Genomic DNA, 16,025 nt, shown 5'->3' with positions numbered 1-16,025 from the left:
TATATCCTCAGGAGTTCTACCTATTATTCTCTCTTCCAGCAGATTCAGTGTTTCTGTTTTAATATTTAGACCTTTGATCCATTTTGATTTTATTTTTGTGTATGGTGAGAGACATGGGTCTAGTTTTAATCTTTGGCAAGTAGAAAGCCAGTTTTTCCAGCACCAGTAATCAGAGAGGCTATCTTTCCTCCAGTAAACATGTTTGGCCCCTTTGTCAAAGATAAGGTGGCTGAGTGTGTTTGGAGTTGTTTCTGCCTCTTCTGGTCTGTTCCATTGATCCTAAGGTCTGCCTTTTTTTTTTTTTTTACTAGTACCATGCTGTTTTTATAACAGTAGCTCTGTAGTATAAATTCAGGTCAGGAATTGTGGTGCCCCCTGCCTTGCCTTTGTTGCCCAGAATTGATTTTGCTATTTTAGGTTTCTTCTGGTTCTAAATGAATTTTAGGAATGATTTCTCTAGTTCTGTGAGGTATGCTAATAGTATTTTGATTGGAATTGCATTAAATCTGTGTAACACTTTTGGGGGTATGGCCATTTTAACTATGTTGGTTCTTCCTACTCAGGAGCAAGGGACTATCTTTCCATCTTCTGATATCCTCTTTGATCTCCCTTTTCAGAGTACTGTAATTTTCAATGTATAGCTCCTTTTTTCCTTTGTTAGAATGATCCCTAAGTATTTCATTTTTTCTGTGCTATTGTGAAATCTGTTGTTTCCCTAATTCCATTCTCAGTGAGTTTGTTATTTGTGTACAGGAATGCTATTGGTTTTTGAGTGTGGACTTTGTATCCAGTTACACTACTGAATTTGGCTATTAAATATAGAAGTTTTTTGGTGGAGTGTTTGGTGTCTTCTATGTAGAGAATCATTTCACCTGCAAATAATGATAACAACTTCTTCAATTCCCATCTTTATTCCTTTTATTTCTTTTTCTTCTCTAATTGCTCTGGCTAATATTTTCTGTGGACCATTTATATTTTATCACCATGTTAAAAGTGGTTGCTTTCTCATACTGCAATTATGTACACTATTTCTTTCCTATTTGTGCTCATATGATTTTGTTTTTTTTGTATTTGTGTAATTTTCCAATTTTCTACGTTAAGCATGCATCACCTTTCTAATTAGCAACTCATGTAGAGTAACACTTTACATTGTAGAGGACTTTATAGTTTTAAAAGAGTTCCACTTAGTCCTCCAACATTTGACTGAGAAATATAATCCATATTTCATAAATATTGCAAACTGAAATTGATAGTCTAAGTGAGTTGCTCAGTATTACACAACTATAGCTAATAAGGACTCAAATGCAGATTTTCTGTCTACCAATTTATTTTTCTGAAGAAGCTGGAAGCAAAGGCCTGAAAAATAAATTTGAATTCATCTTGTGGGTAGTGGGAAAGAATCATAGAAGATCTTTAAAGCAGTAAGTGACATAATATATTTATATTGGTGTAGTAGTTTTAATTTGATTACTAGTGAGGTTAAACATCTTCTCACATCCATTTATTGTTCTAATTTCTTCTGTGAATTACTTGTTCATATTCTTAGATAATTTTACTATTGGATTTGTTGGTCTTCTGCTCGTTGATTTGAATTATTAAAAATGTTTCAATACCAATGCCTTGTTTATTATTTATTGAATATATCTTCTCTCAGTTTCATGCTTATTTGTCTTTTCTTTTTTCTTTTTATTTAAATGATCAGAGAAATTTATACAGGAGTGAGGAAAATTAATGTATTTGGTATGAGAAGAATATGGTTTATTTTGACCTTGTATGAGGGCAAGCAGGAGTTAGAAGAATAGGGTAAGAAGATAAACTACTTGACTTGGAAATTCAATTTATCAATCAGTTATCATTTGCTTATATTTACTAGCTATAGTGTGCTAAGACATATTATGGATATACAGAAAAGAAAAAAAATGTTACCTATTTTTGAGGACCTTGACTGAAAAAACATGTAAATAAGACAAGTAACATGGTATGTACTCAACTGGTATGAAACAAGATGAGCTGTTGGTTCCTGAAATTTCTGTTTTAAGAAAGGGAAAGACGTGGTTTGAGTTAATTTGGAGTGTTTCATGGGACAGGAAGTCTGTAAGTTGAATGGGAGAAGGGACTGTGTGTAGAAATTTTTACCTTTATTTTTTATCTTTAGCAATTAGAATAGTGCTTGACCAACAGGAAGCACTCAAGTATTTGTTCAATGATTGAATGATGTTAATATGTGCAGACAGAGCCATTTATAGAGTCATAACAAATTCTATAGTCTGTTGCTTCTATACCACTGCTAAGTAGCTCTGAGAATGTTGTGATACATTCATATTTTAGGCATTAGTTTGTATTTCAAAAGAAAAAGAACACAGCCATTAAAGAAAAGATACATTATCTTACTATTGTAACAGAGCAGTAAAGATTTTGCCCTCAACTGTCAAACAAACCTGGATTTGATTCCCTTCTCAGCTAATTGTGGTTATATGACTCTTGATTTCCTTCCTCTATGAAATAAATCAATAGTAGTACCTATCTTATGTGTCTTTGTAAGGATTGAGTAAGCAGTATTTGTAAAACAAGAAGCCAGTAGTAAGGATTCTATAAATACTCTTTATCCCTTTTCTCTTGGTGTACGTATACTGAAACGGTGAAATCTGTGATTGCCTTTGGATTTTTGTGACTTGGTCTATGATTTCTAACAGACATATTCTCCATTTCCTTCCTCACAGATTCAGAGACATACTGTATGTTTCAAGATAAGAAGTACAGAGTGGGTGAGAGATGGCATCCTTACCTGGAACCTTATGGGTTGGTTTACTGTGTGAATTGCATCTGCTCAGAGGTATAGTTCCTCATAGCATCCAATATTCCAGTTTGTTCCTCAGCATGGAGAGACACTTGCAATGTCTAGGTATCCAGAGAACATGGGTGAAAAGGCATAAAAGAAATTAAGAAGCTGGTTGTAAGGAAAAAGAAACATCCCCTGTCTTTTTTCCTCTGTTGCTTTTGGCTCAATTTTCATGGTATCTCTGCGTATTTGCTATGTACTGATACCTACTGTGTTTTAGTCCAGTCATATAGGACACGGTGGGAGAAGGCAAAAGAGCTCAGTATTTGGAAGAAACTCAATATAATGCTTATATTGCAAGACACAGTAGTTTTTGGAAACCATTTCCAAGCCTGCCCATTGGCGAGATTAAGTCATATTATAAACGCATTCATTGGGAGAGTATATTTTAAGTTGTCTCAGCCAATAACTTTAATTAAGACTAGGGTCCAGAAACCTTGGACCATACCTTGTGAGGATTAGAGTTCTCTTACCTTTGCCTTGGCTCCTATCCAGTATCTCAAAGAGTAACTTAGATGTCATCTTTGCAGTAAAGCAGGTAGTTCCATTTTCTTTCCATAGCTTTGGCTCAAGACCACAGCTGTTGTCTTTCTTTTTGAATATGCTTCTAACATCATATTAGGCCATGGTTTCTAAACTTTGTACTATTGACCTTTGGGGGCAGATATTCTTTTTTCTGATAGGGGTTTTCCTGTGCATTGTAGGGTATTTAGCAGCATCTCTATCTTCTAGCCACTAGGTGACAGTGGCACCAACCACAGTTGGGGCAGCCAAAAATGTTCCCAGATGTGGTTAAATTTCTTCAGGGTCATAATCACCACTGCAAAATGCAACACCAAGAACCTCTGCATTAAGACAATTGGGAGGGAAATCCTTTTACTAATCCTTTAGAATTGAGAATTCTGAACACATAAAAAGAATGTCTTAGACCAACTCTTAACTGTATCCTTGTGTAAGGACTACAACCCCTTCTTCATGCCCAGTCAAAGCAGGACTAGTGACCTACAAGCTTGATCCTTTTGCCATTTGAGCAGAATTTTGGGCTTTCAGAATTTTGAGCATGTGGAAATGTAGCCTTCAGGTAATATCAGGAGGTATTAAGAGTCTACAGATTTCTAAAATTAAGACAGACCAAGTTTCTGACCTTGATTTTGTCACCTATGAGCCATGTTATATTGAACAGATTATCTAACCTCTCTTGGATCGCTTCAGCTTCCTTTCTTTAAAATGAAAAATGATATTACCTATTTGATAGGGTTGTGGTAAGGATTCATTTCACCAATAAATTTAAATTACTTAAAACAGTGTTTGGTCATGGTAAATTTTCGAGATATGTTAGCTACTATTATTATCGTAATTGTCATCAATATCATTATTATTATTAGTCTCTTTTTTTAATTGTTTTTCCCATTAAGTTTATTGGTACATTTTAGGTATAAAATACAGGTACATTCATCATTGGGATCTTGTACCATTACATGAGTATCTTGGTTCTTATTTTTTTTCCCCTTCCCTTGCCCTCCCTTCACCCCCTCCACCCTTCCTTATTTGCAAAGAATTTGTTTCCATTTTTTTCCTTTACTCATATTTTTGCTTTTCCCTTTTTTCCTTTCCCCTACCCTTTCCATTTCCCATGCTCATTTAGACCTTTTCTTCCTGTTACACAATATCAATTATACATTTTTTAAATTACAATATCAAGGATCTAGGAAACATTACCACAGATTTTACAGAATTTAAAAGGATATAGAAAGCATATTACAAAAATCTGTTTTGAAATAAGTTTGACAACTTCTAAGAAGTACCTTGGAAGACAAATTAATGAAACTAACTCTGGAGGAAATATAAAATATGAATAGCACCTATTAAAGAAAGTATATTCCTAGCTTGAAAACCTACCTATATGACAAGAGCAGGCTCATAAACATTTTAACTGATAAATTATATCAAACAATTAAAGCAGAAAAAAGAAGGAACACTTCTCCCCTCATTTTAGGAACTCAACATTGTGCTAATCCTAAAACTGGATAAAGATAATAGAAGAAAAAAGTATGAACACAGATAGAAATTTGTTTAACAAAACAAACTGTTAGAAGTCAGATCTGGCAGGATGTAGAAAGTGGTTTTGTAATAGGGATGGCAGTGTTGGTTCAGCATTGGAAGATCCACCCCCAAAAGTCATCATTTTAACAGAGGAAGGGAAAAAGCCATATGATCCTGTCAGTAGTTGCAGAAAAAGTATTGGACTAAATTCTACAGCTGTTCATGGTAAAAGCTATTAGGAGACTAGAAGTAGAACAGAAACTTCTCAACAGATTAAAGACATGTACTCCATACTTCCAGCGAGAATGCCTTATATGAATGGAGAAGATACAATGCTTTCTCCTTAAGGTGGGGAACAAGGGCAGATGAGCTAACTCTTTACCTGTCCATTAAACTTTGAAACCTAGTCCCCACCAAAATAGTCTGGCAATGAAATGACACAATTAGAGTAGGATTGGCAAAGTAGAAGCAAAATCTTTATATGTAGATGAAATGATCATCTACAGAGAAAATACGAAGAAATCTCTAGGAGTCCCTAGAACTTGTATTTGAATTTAGCAGGATTAGAAAACACAAGGTATGTATAAAATTCAGGTCTGTGTATACTTGCTATAAATGAAGAATTGGATAGTGAATTTTAAAAGTTATGTAGGAGTACTAAGGACCTAGAAAAGTTAAAAAAAAGTGTTGGAAGATGTTTAGTACCTAATTTTAAGACTTCTTCTAAAGCTACAGTAATCAAGGCAGTGTTGGTGTAAGGAAAGACATATAGATCATTTGAATAAAACAGAGAATCTAGAAATAGAACCACACATACATGGTCCACTGAGTTTTGAAAGATTATTTAACATTAGCATTTTATAGAATATAAACTCAATTCAAGAGCCAAGGAAGAGACAGCGTTTTCATCAAACAGCACTAGAACATCTGGTATCTGCATATAAAAAATTAACCTCAACCCTTTATTTCCACGCATGAAAATAACTTGAAGGGATCTATGAACCTAAATAAGAAAGTCTAAAAGTATGAAACTTTAAGAAGAAATTATAAGGGAAAATATTTATGAATTCAGGGTAGACAAGAACTACCTAGGATACAAAAAACATGATGTATAAAAGAAAAAAATTGATAAATGAGATTCCCTCAAAATTTAGAATTTTAAATGACATCATTAAAATGAAAAGTAGTCCTTAAACAGACCATATTTCCAATGCATATAACCTATGAGCAGAATATATAAAGAACTCTTACAGCTCATTAATAGACAACCCAATTAAAATGTAGACATAAGAAGATGATAAATAGCCAGTATAGCACAAGGAATGGTGTGCAACTCTAGAATCAGAAAAATACTAATCAGTACAATAATAAGATTAAATTATACACTCATTAGGGAGATGAAGTTCAAAGTTTTAAAAGCCTTTTCATGACTTTTTCTTTTTGTTGGATTCTCCCCCTTTAAGTTTAATTTGTCATGCCCAATGGATTCATTCTGGTGGGTTAACTGGAGTTGTGATCCTCATTGTCTTTTCCTAGGATATTGTCTAAAATTTTTTTGAGTGCTGGTTTGGTATTCATGAAGTTCCTGAGGTGCTCTTTATCATGAAAGTATCTTATTTCTCCATCAATTTTGAAAGATAGTTTTGCAGGGTACATCAATCTGGGTTGGACCCTGTTTTCCTTTAGGACTTGAAATACATCACTCCAAACTCTTGTTGCCTTGAGGGTTTGCATTGAGAAGTCTGCTGTGATTCTGATGGACTTTCCTTTTTGTGTGATTTGTTTCTTTTCTCTCACTGCTTGTAGAATTTTGTTCTTCTGTTTGATTTCTGGAATCCTAAGTATTATATGCCTATGTGTAGATTTTTTTTTGATCAAGGCTATTTGGAGTCCTATATGCCTCACTTACCTGTATGTCAAGTTCTTTTCCCCTCCTTGGGAAGTTTTCTGCCATCACTTCTGTGAAATTTTTTTTATGTCGTCTGCACTCTCTCCTCTTTCTTCATTGACTCCAATCAGTCTTATGTTATTCTTCTTTGCATCATCTAGCAGCTGCTGGATTGATTTCTCATGTTCCTTTACAATTTTAAAGCAATTTTTCTTTTCCTGGTCACTAATTGCAATCTTTTCTTCTATATCTGAAATTCTATCCTTACATTGTTTCATTCTACTGCATAGAATTTCAATGGAGTTTTTAATCTCCTGGAAATCCGCTTGCATGTGTTTTATGGATTCCATTTGTTTCCTGTGTTCGGATTCCATCATGTTCTTCAGACCCTCTATTTTTTATCTGTGTCCTCTCTAGATTTATTAATCATGTCTTGCACCATGACCAAAATCTTTGCTCTTATCTGAGTAATTATTTCTGATTTCATTTTTCCCAGATCTTCTTTTGTTGCCAGTTCAAAGAGTCCAGGTGGTTGAGTATCAGATTGTTCCATCTCATTTCCCTTTGGGGTTGCTGTAGGTGATCCAGAAGTCTGTTTTTTAGGCTTGTTTACGTGTCTTCTCATTTCCACGGAGGGGGGCGTACTTCTTGCACCCACGCGGCTCATCTTCTGTGCCCTAGGAGCTTGGGATGGCAGCCTATTATTAGTCTCTTAACTCTAGAATACAATTTATTATACAGCATTAGGGATTCAGTTTACAACTCAGCCTGGAGGTATGTTTTCTGATACACTTCAGTGATCTCTCCTCAAAATGATACCACTTGGTTCTGAGGAGTGTGACACATAAAGATCCTCTATGCAGCATTCCACAAATTTATTCTAGAAAGCACACAAGAAAAAAAAAGGTTGTGGTATGGTGACTCTGATTTGGGTAAAAGAAATCTGTCCCTTTAAGTGGTGAGGGCGTGTGTTTAACAGAGTATCTAGGGACTGATTAACTTCCTGGTATGGCATAATTTTCTCAGATTCTTGACCCAACACATTGGAGATGGACAGCTAACCCTTAGGGAGGAGGCTTTGATGTGTTCCAGGCAGTGAAAATCTTAATATGATGCTAATGACAACAGTTCATGCACTAAGGCATCTTTCCTTTCTCCATCCTCTTCACCACCCTCTCCTCCCACAATGGCCTGACAAGTACAAGTAGCCTTTGCCTCAAATGAATTATGAATGGGAACATGTAAATATAAAATGTATTTTAAAAGTCTTTTGTTGTTCTAACAGTGGCCAAGAGCTTTCAGAGCTAGGAATCTTGTCATTTTTAAATCAGGCAGGGACTCAGTTGCCTCATCCAGGCAAACCAGCTAATCAGCTCAATTCCCAACTCTAGCCTGTTCTCAGAAAATTTTTGGCTGAGAAGGGAAATGAGTAGAGGAGTCACTCAGTCTACTGGACCATGGTAGAGTTATATAGACTGTAGGATCTACGTGCTAGGAAAATACCTTTACCTGGTTTTGGGTAGAAGTTCAGGAGACCCATTGGTTATTATCCCTTTCCTTCCATGGCATTGGGCAAGTGATTATGAAATCAGAGTAGGCTCTTGGAAATGACATGCCACTGGAACTGGGGAAGGGTAGAAATGCCACAGAGCCAGGCCAGAAGAACCCTCCACAGTTAATGGGAGGCTTTAAAACTGGAGCAATAGTGATACTAGCCTTAAAAAATATGCCAGTAAGCTATCAATGAACTGAGCAGAGGTTGTAGTGATGAGAAAAGGAAAGAAAATGCTGATTGTATTCAACTTCTTGGGAATGTATTATTCACTGTCTGGGTGAGTGCTTGCATGACTGTTTCCCCAAATGGCATGATCCCAGTGACCTTTGAAAGACATTTATTTTTTTTTCTTGGTGCCCTCTCTCTTTTAGAATGGGAATGTGCTTTGCAGCCGAGTCAGATGTCCAAATCTTCATTGCCTCTCCCCTGTGCATGTTCCACATCTGTGCTGCCCTCGCTGCCCAGGTAAATCAGTTTGCCTCTTTCTTTCCCAGCTCTGTTTCTTGTGTTTCCCCCTTCACCCAACCCAACCCATCTCCCTCAATTCTGCAGAATGGAACCTTCCAGACAGAAGTAACAACAAGACACTTTTATGCAACTCAAACTGGCCTCTACCTACTGTTTATAGCCCAACTGGGACACATTCTAGGCTCTAACAACTTACTGGGTACCCAATGACAAATTTTCATTGGACTTCTAATCATTTGAAGGGGCATGTTAATTGAAGGACGGGAGGGCCAGGGATTTAGCTCAGTGATTCTGGCACCTGCCTCACAAGCACAAAGTCCTGAGTTTGATCCCTGGTGCCCCCCCAAAAATGTCTAACTGAAGAATGGGAATAGCCCAGATATTTTCTGCCATAAACAGCTTCTTCCTGCCATGGCCATGGGCACCAGGGGAATTGTAGCATTGCGGCACGTGTCCTGTGCAATTAGTGCCAGAATTCCTTCCAAGCATAGCTTCAGAATGATGAGGGATTGTTCATAAATCAAAGGAGCTGAACAAGTGAGGTTTATGACAGCCTGCTGAATAGTCCCCTCCTCCAGTCTGCACAGTTATTATGTACACATTGTTAAAGAGCAACTCTGGGGAGAGCCAAGCAGAGAGTTTTTCACAAGGCTGTTAGATCTACTTTCATGATTTGTGGTTAGGGTATTTTTCTGAGGCAGGGACTCACTCAATGACACTTTGTTCACATCTGACTATAGTCCGATTCCCTCAGCAAAGGCATAGAACATGGATTGATTCAGAAAATACCTGTGGGCTCAAAGGCAGTCCTAGGAAAAGCTATGTGACAGTCTCGGGATCTGCCAAGTAGAAGCCTTGTCATCTTGGAAGTCAATTCTGTTTTCCTCTGTGACTGAAATTCTTAAGTTAAGGTGTCTCGGTGGACTTTAGGGAGTCAAAGAACCCTTTGAAATTGATTTCAGTTTTTGGCGTAACTATGTATAGATGTAAATTCTTTCAGTGGATCTGTAGCTTTATTGCTATTCCTTAATTGATATTCCTGTTTGCATTCCTTTATAAAGTATACTTTCCTACATCAGTAAATACACACTAATGAACAGAGGCTATTCTTTCCCAGGTAGCAAGAGATGACACCATATCACAGATTTATCATTCTCAGTACTGATTATGATATAGTATATGTTTTAAGATGTAAAAAATTGCCTTAGTATATGACCAAGCTAAAATTGTTTCGGAATAAAGTCCTACATGAGGTTTATTATTATTGTATGTGTTTAATTGCTTTCACTTAAACTGAATTCCAAGGATTTGGTATAATGAGGGGCTGTGATGAATGGAAGCAGTATTTCTAAAAAAAAAAAAATGGCTTCTTTACAGCACTTTATTTTTTAACCTGCTAGGTAGCCTCTTGAACAGATTTATAAAAGCATTCTTTTGCAGAAGTCTTCAAAAGTTGTCTAATTTTGTAGGAACTTATCTAAAGCACTATGTAGAGATTGTTTTTCCCTGAGAAGAAGGTTGAGGCATGACCCTGATGTATAGCATAGGGCAAAAGAGCATAGAATGGAATAGGGCTGTCACCTAGAAAGCAACTGGTACGAAGCAGGTTTTGAGAAAAGGAGAAATTATAAGCTAGCAGCTATTTTAAGAGGAAAAGAAACTTTAAAATAATTGAGGTCATAAGATCCAGGGAGAAAAAATTGAAAGAAATAACATCATTTTTAATGGAGTATAGAAATAAGCTTTTCTTTTTTTCTTTGTACTCTTACAGTTTTCTTTGTGAGTTTTCTCTCTTAACCAGTCTCTCTCTTAACCAATTTTCTACTGATTAATTATGCAAGCTCTTTCTATAGATAGTGGTACAAAAGTTCTTATCCTTATATCCAAAAATGTCTTATTTTGCCTTCATTTTTGAAAGATAATATAGATGAGCATAAAATTACGAGTGCAAGTTCATTTTTCATCAGCACTTTGAAAATATTACTAAATGGTTTGTTATTTTTCTTTGTGGTTAAGAAGTCAGCTCTTAGATAATGCTTCTTTTGCAGGTCCTTTTATTTTCCCTTCTAGCTTTTAAAGTTTTTGCTTTTTCTTTGATGCGAACAAAGAAAGGTATAAATGTGTGATTTATGTTTCTTTAGCTTCCTTATGATTTTTTCAGCCAATGTACTTCAATTTCTCTTCAATTTTAGTCATTATTTTTGTGAAAACTAACTTTTCCTCTTCTTTCTTCTCATTTTCAAAATTGTCTTTGATGTAGCTTCCATTTCATGTATCCTTTATGTTTCTTAATATCTCTTTCATTTTTAACATCTTGATATACTCTGTATTCTCCAATTTGCAAATTCTTTTCACACACACTATTTAGGCCATCTGTTGGATTTGGTTTGTTTCTCTTATCTTACTTAACTATATATTCCTCCACATTCTCAAATCATTTTAAAAATGTTACTACATGTTACTATTTTGTAATTCCTTTTTATTATTTATTGGGATTTTGTATTTCTTTAAAGTATAGTATTTGAAATTCATTTAATGTACACTTTAGATTTTTCAACTATTATATTTTTAGAGGTAATTTCTGACCTTTTGGGGCTGCCTGACAGATTTTCTTAGTACTAATATATTCTTTTATTTCTAGTTTTTGCTTGAAACGTTCATTACCCATAGAGATTTTATCTTTCATAAGCCCTTTCTTCCTTATATAATGGTTGCTTCAGGCCTTATAGCTTGCTTAACTCTAAAGCAGGTCATGTGTTTGTGTCTCAGCTTGAGCACCTCATGCCTGGGTGGTCTGTTTCTACCTCTATTTTCTTGTGCAGTGTTGAGTCTCTGACTGGGACCTCAACTACAGCCGTCTACCTTGGACATTTTAGGGAACAGCTTTGGGTGAGCAGTACTATGTCAGCTCCTTCTTATATCTGATCCTGGTTCCAGATGTGTTAGTCAGCTTTCTCTTGCTATGACAAAATACCTGAGAAAATCAAATTTAAAAAGGAAAAGTTTACTTTGGCTTAGTGTTTCAGAGGTTCCTTTGAGGGCATCTCTCCATCGACTTAACTTTCCTCCACTAGGCCTCACTTCCTAAAATTTCCACCACCTCTCAGTAGAACCATAGGCTGGCAGCCAAACCTTCAATACATGAACACTTGGGAGACACTCAAGATCCAAAGTATCATAGCAGCAGCTTCACACAGGAAACTGATTATAGTCTGTAGTTCCTCCTTAGCTGTTTAGCACTTAATATTTGTATCTAGTTTCAGCTACCAATGGAACATATGTCTTTGGCCCATATATTCCTGTACTTTACTCCTATGTTTTCTTCTACATACAGTTTCATATTGCTTTTATGATTTTTTGATTTTCAAGTTTCATATATTTGTTTTTCTAGTTTCACATGTTAATTGCTTTGCTTTATTTTGAAAAGGACAGGGAGATTTTTCACATGCCCTGTTTGCCATATTGAACCAGAATGCAACCAGCTATTCTTTCTTTCTATTGAAGATAAAACAAAAGCAAATAGGTTTAAAACATTACACAGAGGAATGTAGTTTTATGCAAAGAAGAACCTTGGAAAACAGTTGCTGTTAAATCCTACAATAAATGACTAAGGAGTATTTTAGTTTCTTTACTGAATTTCTAGAAATAAAATTTACCTACCCATCTAAGATAGAGTTGGCACAGTCTCACTTTGAGACAGGGCAGTGATTGTGATGACTCCTCTGTATTCCTTCCATCCCAGTGATTAAGCATGAAGAAACTCATGCCTTTGGGGCCACAGGAATGTTTGGTCAAAGGAAGGGGCTTTGGTTTTATGTCTTAATCCAATAAAACACACTGTAATGAAAATGTCCTCTTTCAAAAATAGAATATTTAATGCCAAGGTGATGAACAAACTGTATATCAAAAAGAGAAAACAAATAAGCAGTATATTTCAAGTAATGATTTTACATACTCTTTTACAGCAGTATAACATAGGGGAGCATTCACCTAAATAGTGACAAACTTGCTGAGAGGGCCCTCCCCAACATACTTAGAGGTCTTTCTATTTTTCCCATGGATCTTACTTCCTAAACTGCTTGTCGTTGAATTTTGTAGTGATTGCACATGTAATTGATGTTGTCTCCTGCTAAACCGTGGAAATCAGAGTATGCTAATTACTTTTCTAGAATTACCAGAGAGAAATGTATACTGATTCCCATGAACAGCAAGTGAACTTTTCTTTTCAGCAGCATTGTACAAGTCTTCATGGCAAAGGCTGTCTTGGTCACAGATCACAGGGCTCTACTGGGCTTAAAGAAGCTGGTGCTCCATGGAATCTTGAACATTTTTAATAGCAGTGAAAACTGCACAATAGTTGTTACAGTCACTAAATTCCCTAATCACTAAGTCAGACTTTAATGTGGTCCCTATAAATGAGAAATATGTAGAAATAATTTCTCTATCTTACCTTTTAGGGGAATGAAATGGTAAAGGGAGGACAAGAGAATGAATGTGTATATATATTTTTTTTTTAATCACCAAAGGAAGGCTTTTATACTGACCATGGACCTAAAAGCCTAAATTGTGATATTACCTAAAAGGTTGTTTTTATTGTCATTCCACTGAGAATTTGCTTTTCAGAATTAATGGATTTGGGTTCCCTTGGAAGCATTTCAGCATTCCTGGGTTATTAAAGAGCTCTTATAAAATTGCCAAAATAACTGATTTGATTTGGTTACCAAAGACCTAATCCACAGTGTTTTCTTTCAGCTAGGTGTGAAACAGTTTGGCTCTATGTGTTTTTAAGAGGGAAAGTAACAATGATTTTGCCAAGAGAGGTTTCGCGAGTGGTTTTTCCAAAAGAGGAACCCCTCACACCAGTATTTTAAGTTCCACATAGTGTAAGGAAATGACTTTTTGAGTGATGCAGTGCACTCCTATAAGAAGAAGGCAAGAAGCCCCATGTCATTTCTTTGTTGACAATAGTTGGGTTGTGAGGGAGCTAGCAAATCCAGGCATTTTTGCCATAGTGTAATATGTACATTTCTGAAAACTCTCAGATTCTGCAAAATTGTACACTGAAAAATAACAAGGGTTAAGGAAAAAAAAACAAAATTGGAGAAAACCAGTCAAAACTTATGAAAATTTATAAGCAGAATGCTAACAAAACAGTTCTAAAACATACTCTGGTTTCTCTTCAGATTGTATCAATCTTTCCCCTTTTACTAATAAAAAACAAGTACAGTTGAAAAAGATATCTTACATTTGAAATAAATAAATAATATTATAGGATATACAAATTTCACATTTTGAAATCATTGGCTTGAAGGAAGAAGGTGTAAGAAAGGATTGATGCTCTAGAGACAAAGAATCAATTAAAGGATCTGTGCTCTAGAGACAAGAGAAAAATGCACAAATATGAGGAATAATAATGTAATAAGCACTTAAAAGTCAGACTATGTGGCCAGATTGATCCAGGAGAAAGAATGAAGGGTGATTGGGAATAGGACAGAGTACTGTATCTCTTCATGGCTTGCAAATTTCAGTAGCATTAGTGTACTTGGCAAATTTACCTATTGTCAGTTAGTCATGTAGAATATTAATTTGCTGGGAAAAATCATGAATGAATGAAGGCAATTTCTCTTTTATACCAATATCATTCCCTTATTTAACACACATATGCACAGCATTATATTTGTGTAAATACCTGCTGTAAAAAAGCATATGACCTGGCAGGTTGTTTGGTCTTGGATAATTTAGAGAGAGGATTAAAACTCACTTGGCTACTCTCAATATGATTTTTTGTCTTTCAGTACTGAACTTGTTCATTTTTTCCTATTTTCTTCCCATCCTATACATTTATATAAATCAGAATCTAGGTCTAATCATACACTAATCAAGAGAGAAGTCCTTTTTGTTCCTTCTGTTGTTTTTAAGGGCAGAAGTTCAAGCGTCAATTTATTTATTTTATTGTGGTAAAATACACACCTTACTTAAAATTATCATTTAAAAGTATACAATTCAAGGGCATTAAGAAAATTTATGACATGTGCAACCATTACCACTAATTTACTTCCTGAAATTTTTCACAGCCCCCAAAAGAAACTCTGTGCACAATATATAATCACTTCTCATTTTCCTGTCTCCCTAGCTTCTTGTGGCCACGAATCTACTTTACGTCTCTGTAGATTTACCTATTCTGGATTTCACCTATGGAATTGTACAGTGAATGGGCTTCTGCTTTTGGCTTCTTTAACTTAGCGTAATGTTTGTAAAGCTCTTATCCATTGTGTAGCATAAGCCAATACTTCATTTTTTTTTTTTGGTACCGGGGATCTAACTTGGGACCTTGCACTTGAGAGGCAGGTGGCAGCATCACTGAGCTAAATCCCCAGCCCATACTTCATTATTTTTTATAGCTAAGTCATATTCCATTATATGTCTATACTACTTCATTTATTGTTTCAACAGTTAATGGCATTTGGGTGGTTCTAACTTTTGATACTGCTGTGAAAATGTGGGTACAAGTTCTTAGGTGGCATTGTCCAACGGTGGGTATATAACTAGGAGTGGAATTTCTTGGTCATATGGTAATTCTATGTTTAACTTATTGAAGAATTCCTCCAAAATTTTAAGACTCCTCCATCTTCTGGTTCATTTGCTGCCTACTATCATTACGACTGCTGCTGATTTGCTACTGTTGCTATCATCCATGTCTAGTTTCTCCTCTCTTTTTTGCTTCTTTCTGAATTCTGTATTCACTTGCTTTTTGGAGTTTACTGAAAAGGTCAATTAGTTTTCACAATAACAGCTAATTAGCATTCCTTTTTCTGTATTAAGGAGATGACTGGAGCTATAATACGCAAGATGATCAGTTAGGACCCATGTCTTTCTTTACCTGCAAAAGACTGGTGTTCTTAAAGATAAAAAAAAAAGAAAAAAAAACCTCTTTACCCAGATATATGCCTGTAATCTCAGCTACATAGTAGGCTGAAGCAGGAGAATTGAAGGTTCAAGGCCAGTCTGGGCAATTTAATGGGACTGTCTCAAAATAAAATGAAAAGGGCTGGGGATATAGCTCAGTGGTACAATACTTGGCTAGTTATGCAAGGCCCTGTGTTCAATCCCCAGCACCTAAACAAACAAACGAACACACCCCAAAACATTTTTCTGGATCCAAAGCTATCCAAGGCCTAAGGATTCTGGAATATTGGTCTCTAGATAGCAGAGGTTTTACTTAATTACCATTA

At 35.7% G+C, this 16,025-nt stretch overlaps 1 protein-coding gene across 7 annotated transcripts in view; it reads left to right on the top strand.

Moving 5' to 3' along the window:
• The window catches only part of Chrdl1 (chordin like 1), a 134,127-nt gene that overhangs the window by 22,275 nt on the left and 95,827 nt on the right, over positions 1–16,025 (top strand). For all 7 annotated transcript variants that reach the window (XM_087196760.1, XM_004861434.3, XM_004861433.3 and 4 more), the window contains exons 3-4: positions 2,721–2,833; positions 8,697–8,790. In XM_087196760.1, the coding sequence (XP_087052886.1) occupies positions 2,721–2,833; positions 8,697–8,790 (207 nt within the window). The remainder of the gene's footprint in view (positions 1–2,720; positions 2,834–8,696; positions 8,791–16,025) is intronic.

This window comes from Heterocephalus glaber, unplaced genomic scaffold (assembly GCF_053883595.1).
Source record: "Heterocephalus glaber isolate CG9 unplaced genomic scaffold, H.glaber_assembly_v1.0 deba00001613, whole genome shotgun sequence".
Lineage (NCBI taxonomy): Eukaryota > Metazoa > Chordata > Mammalia > Rodentia > Bathyergidae > Heterocephalus > Heterocephalus glaber.
This window is presented reverse-complemented; position numbering and strand designations above follow the sequence as displayed.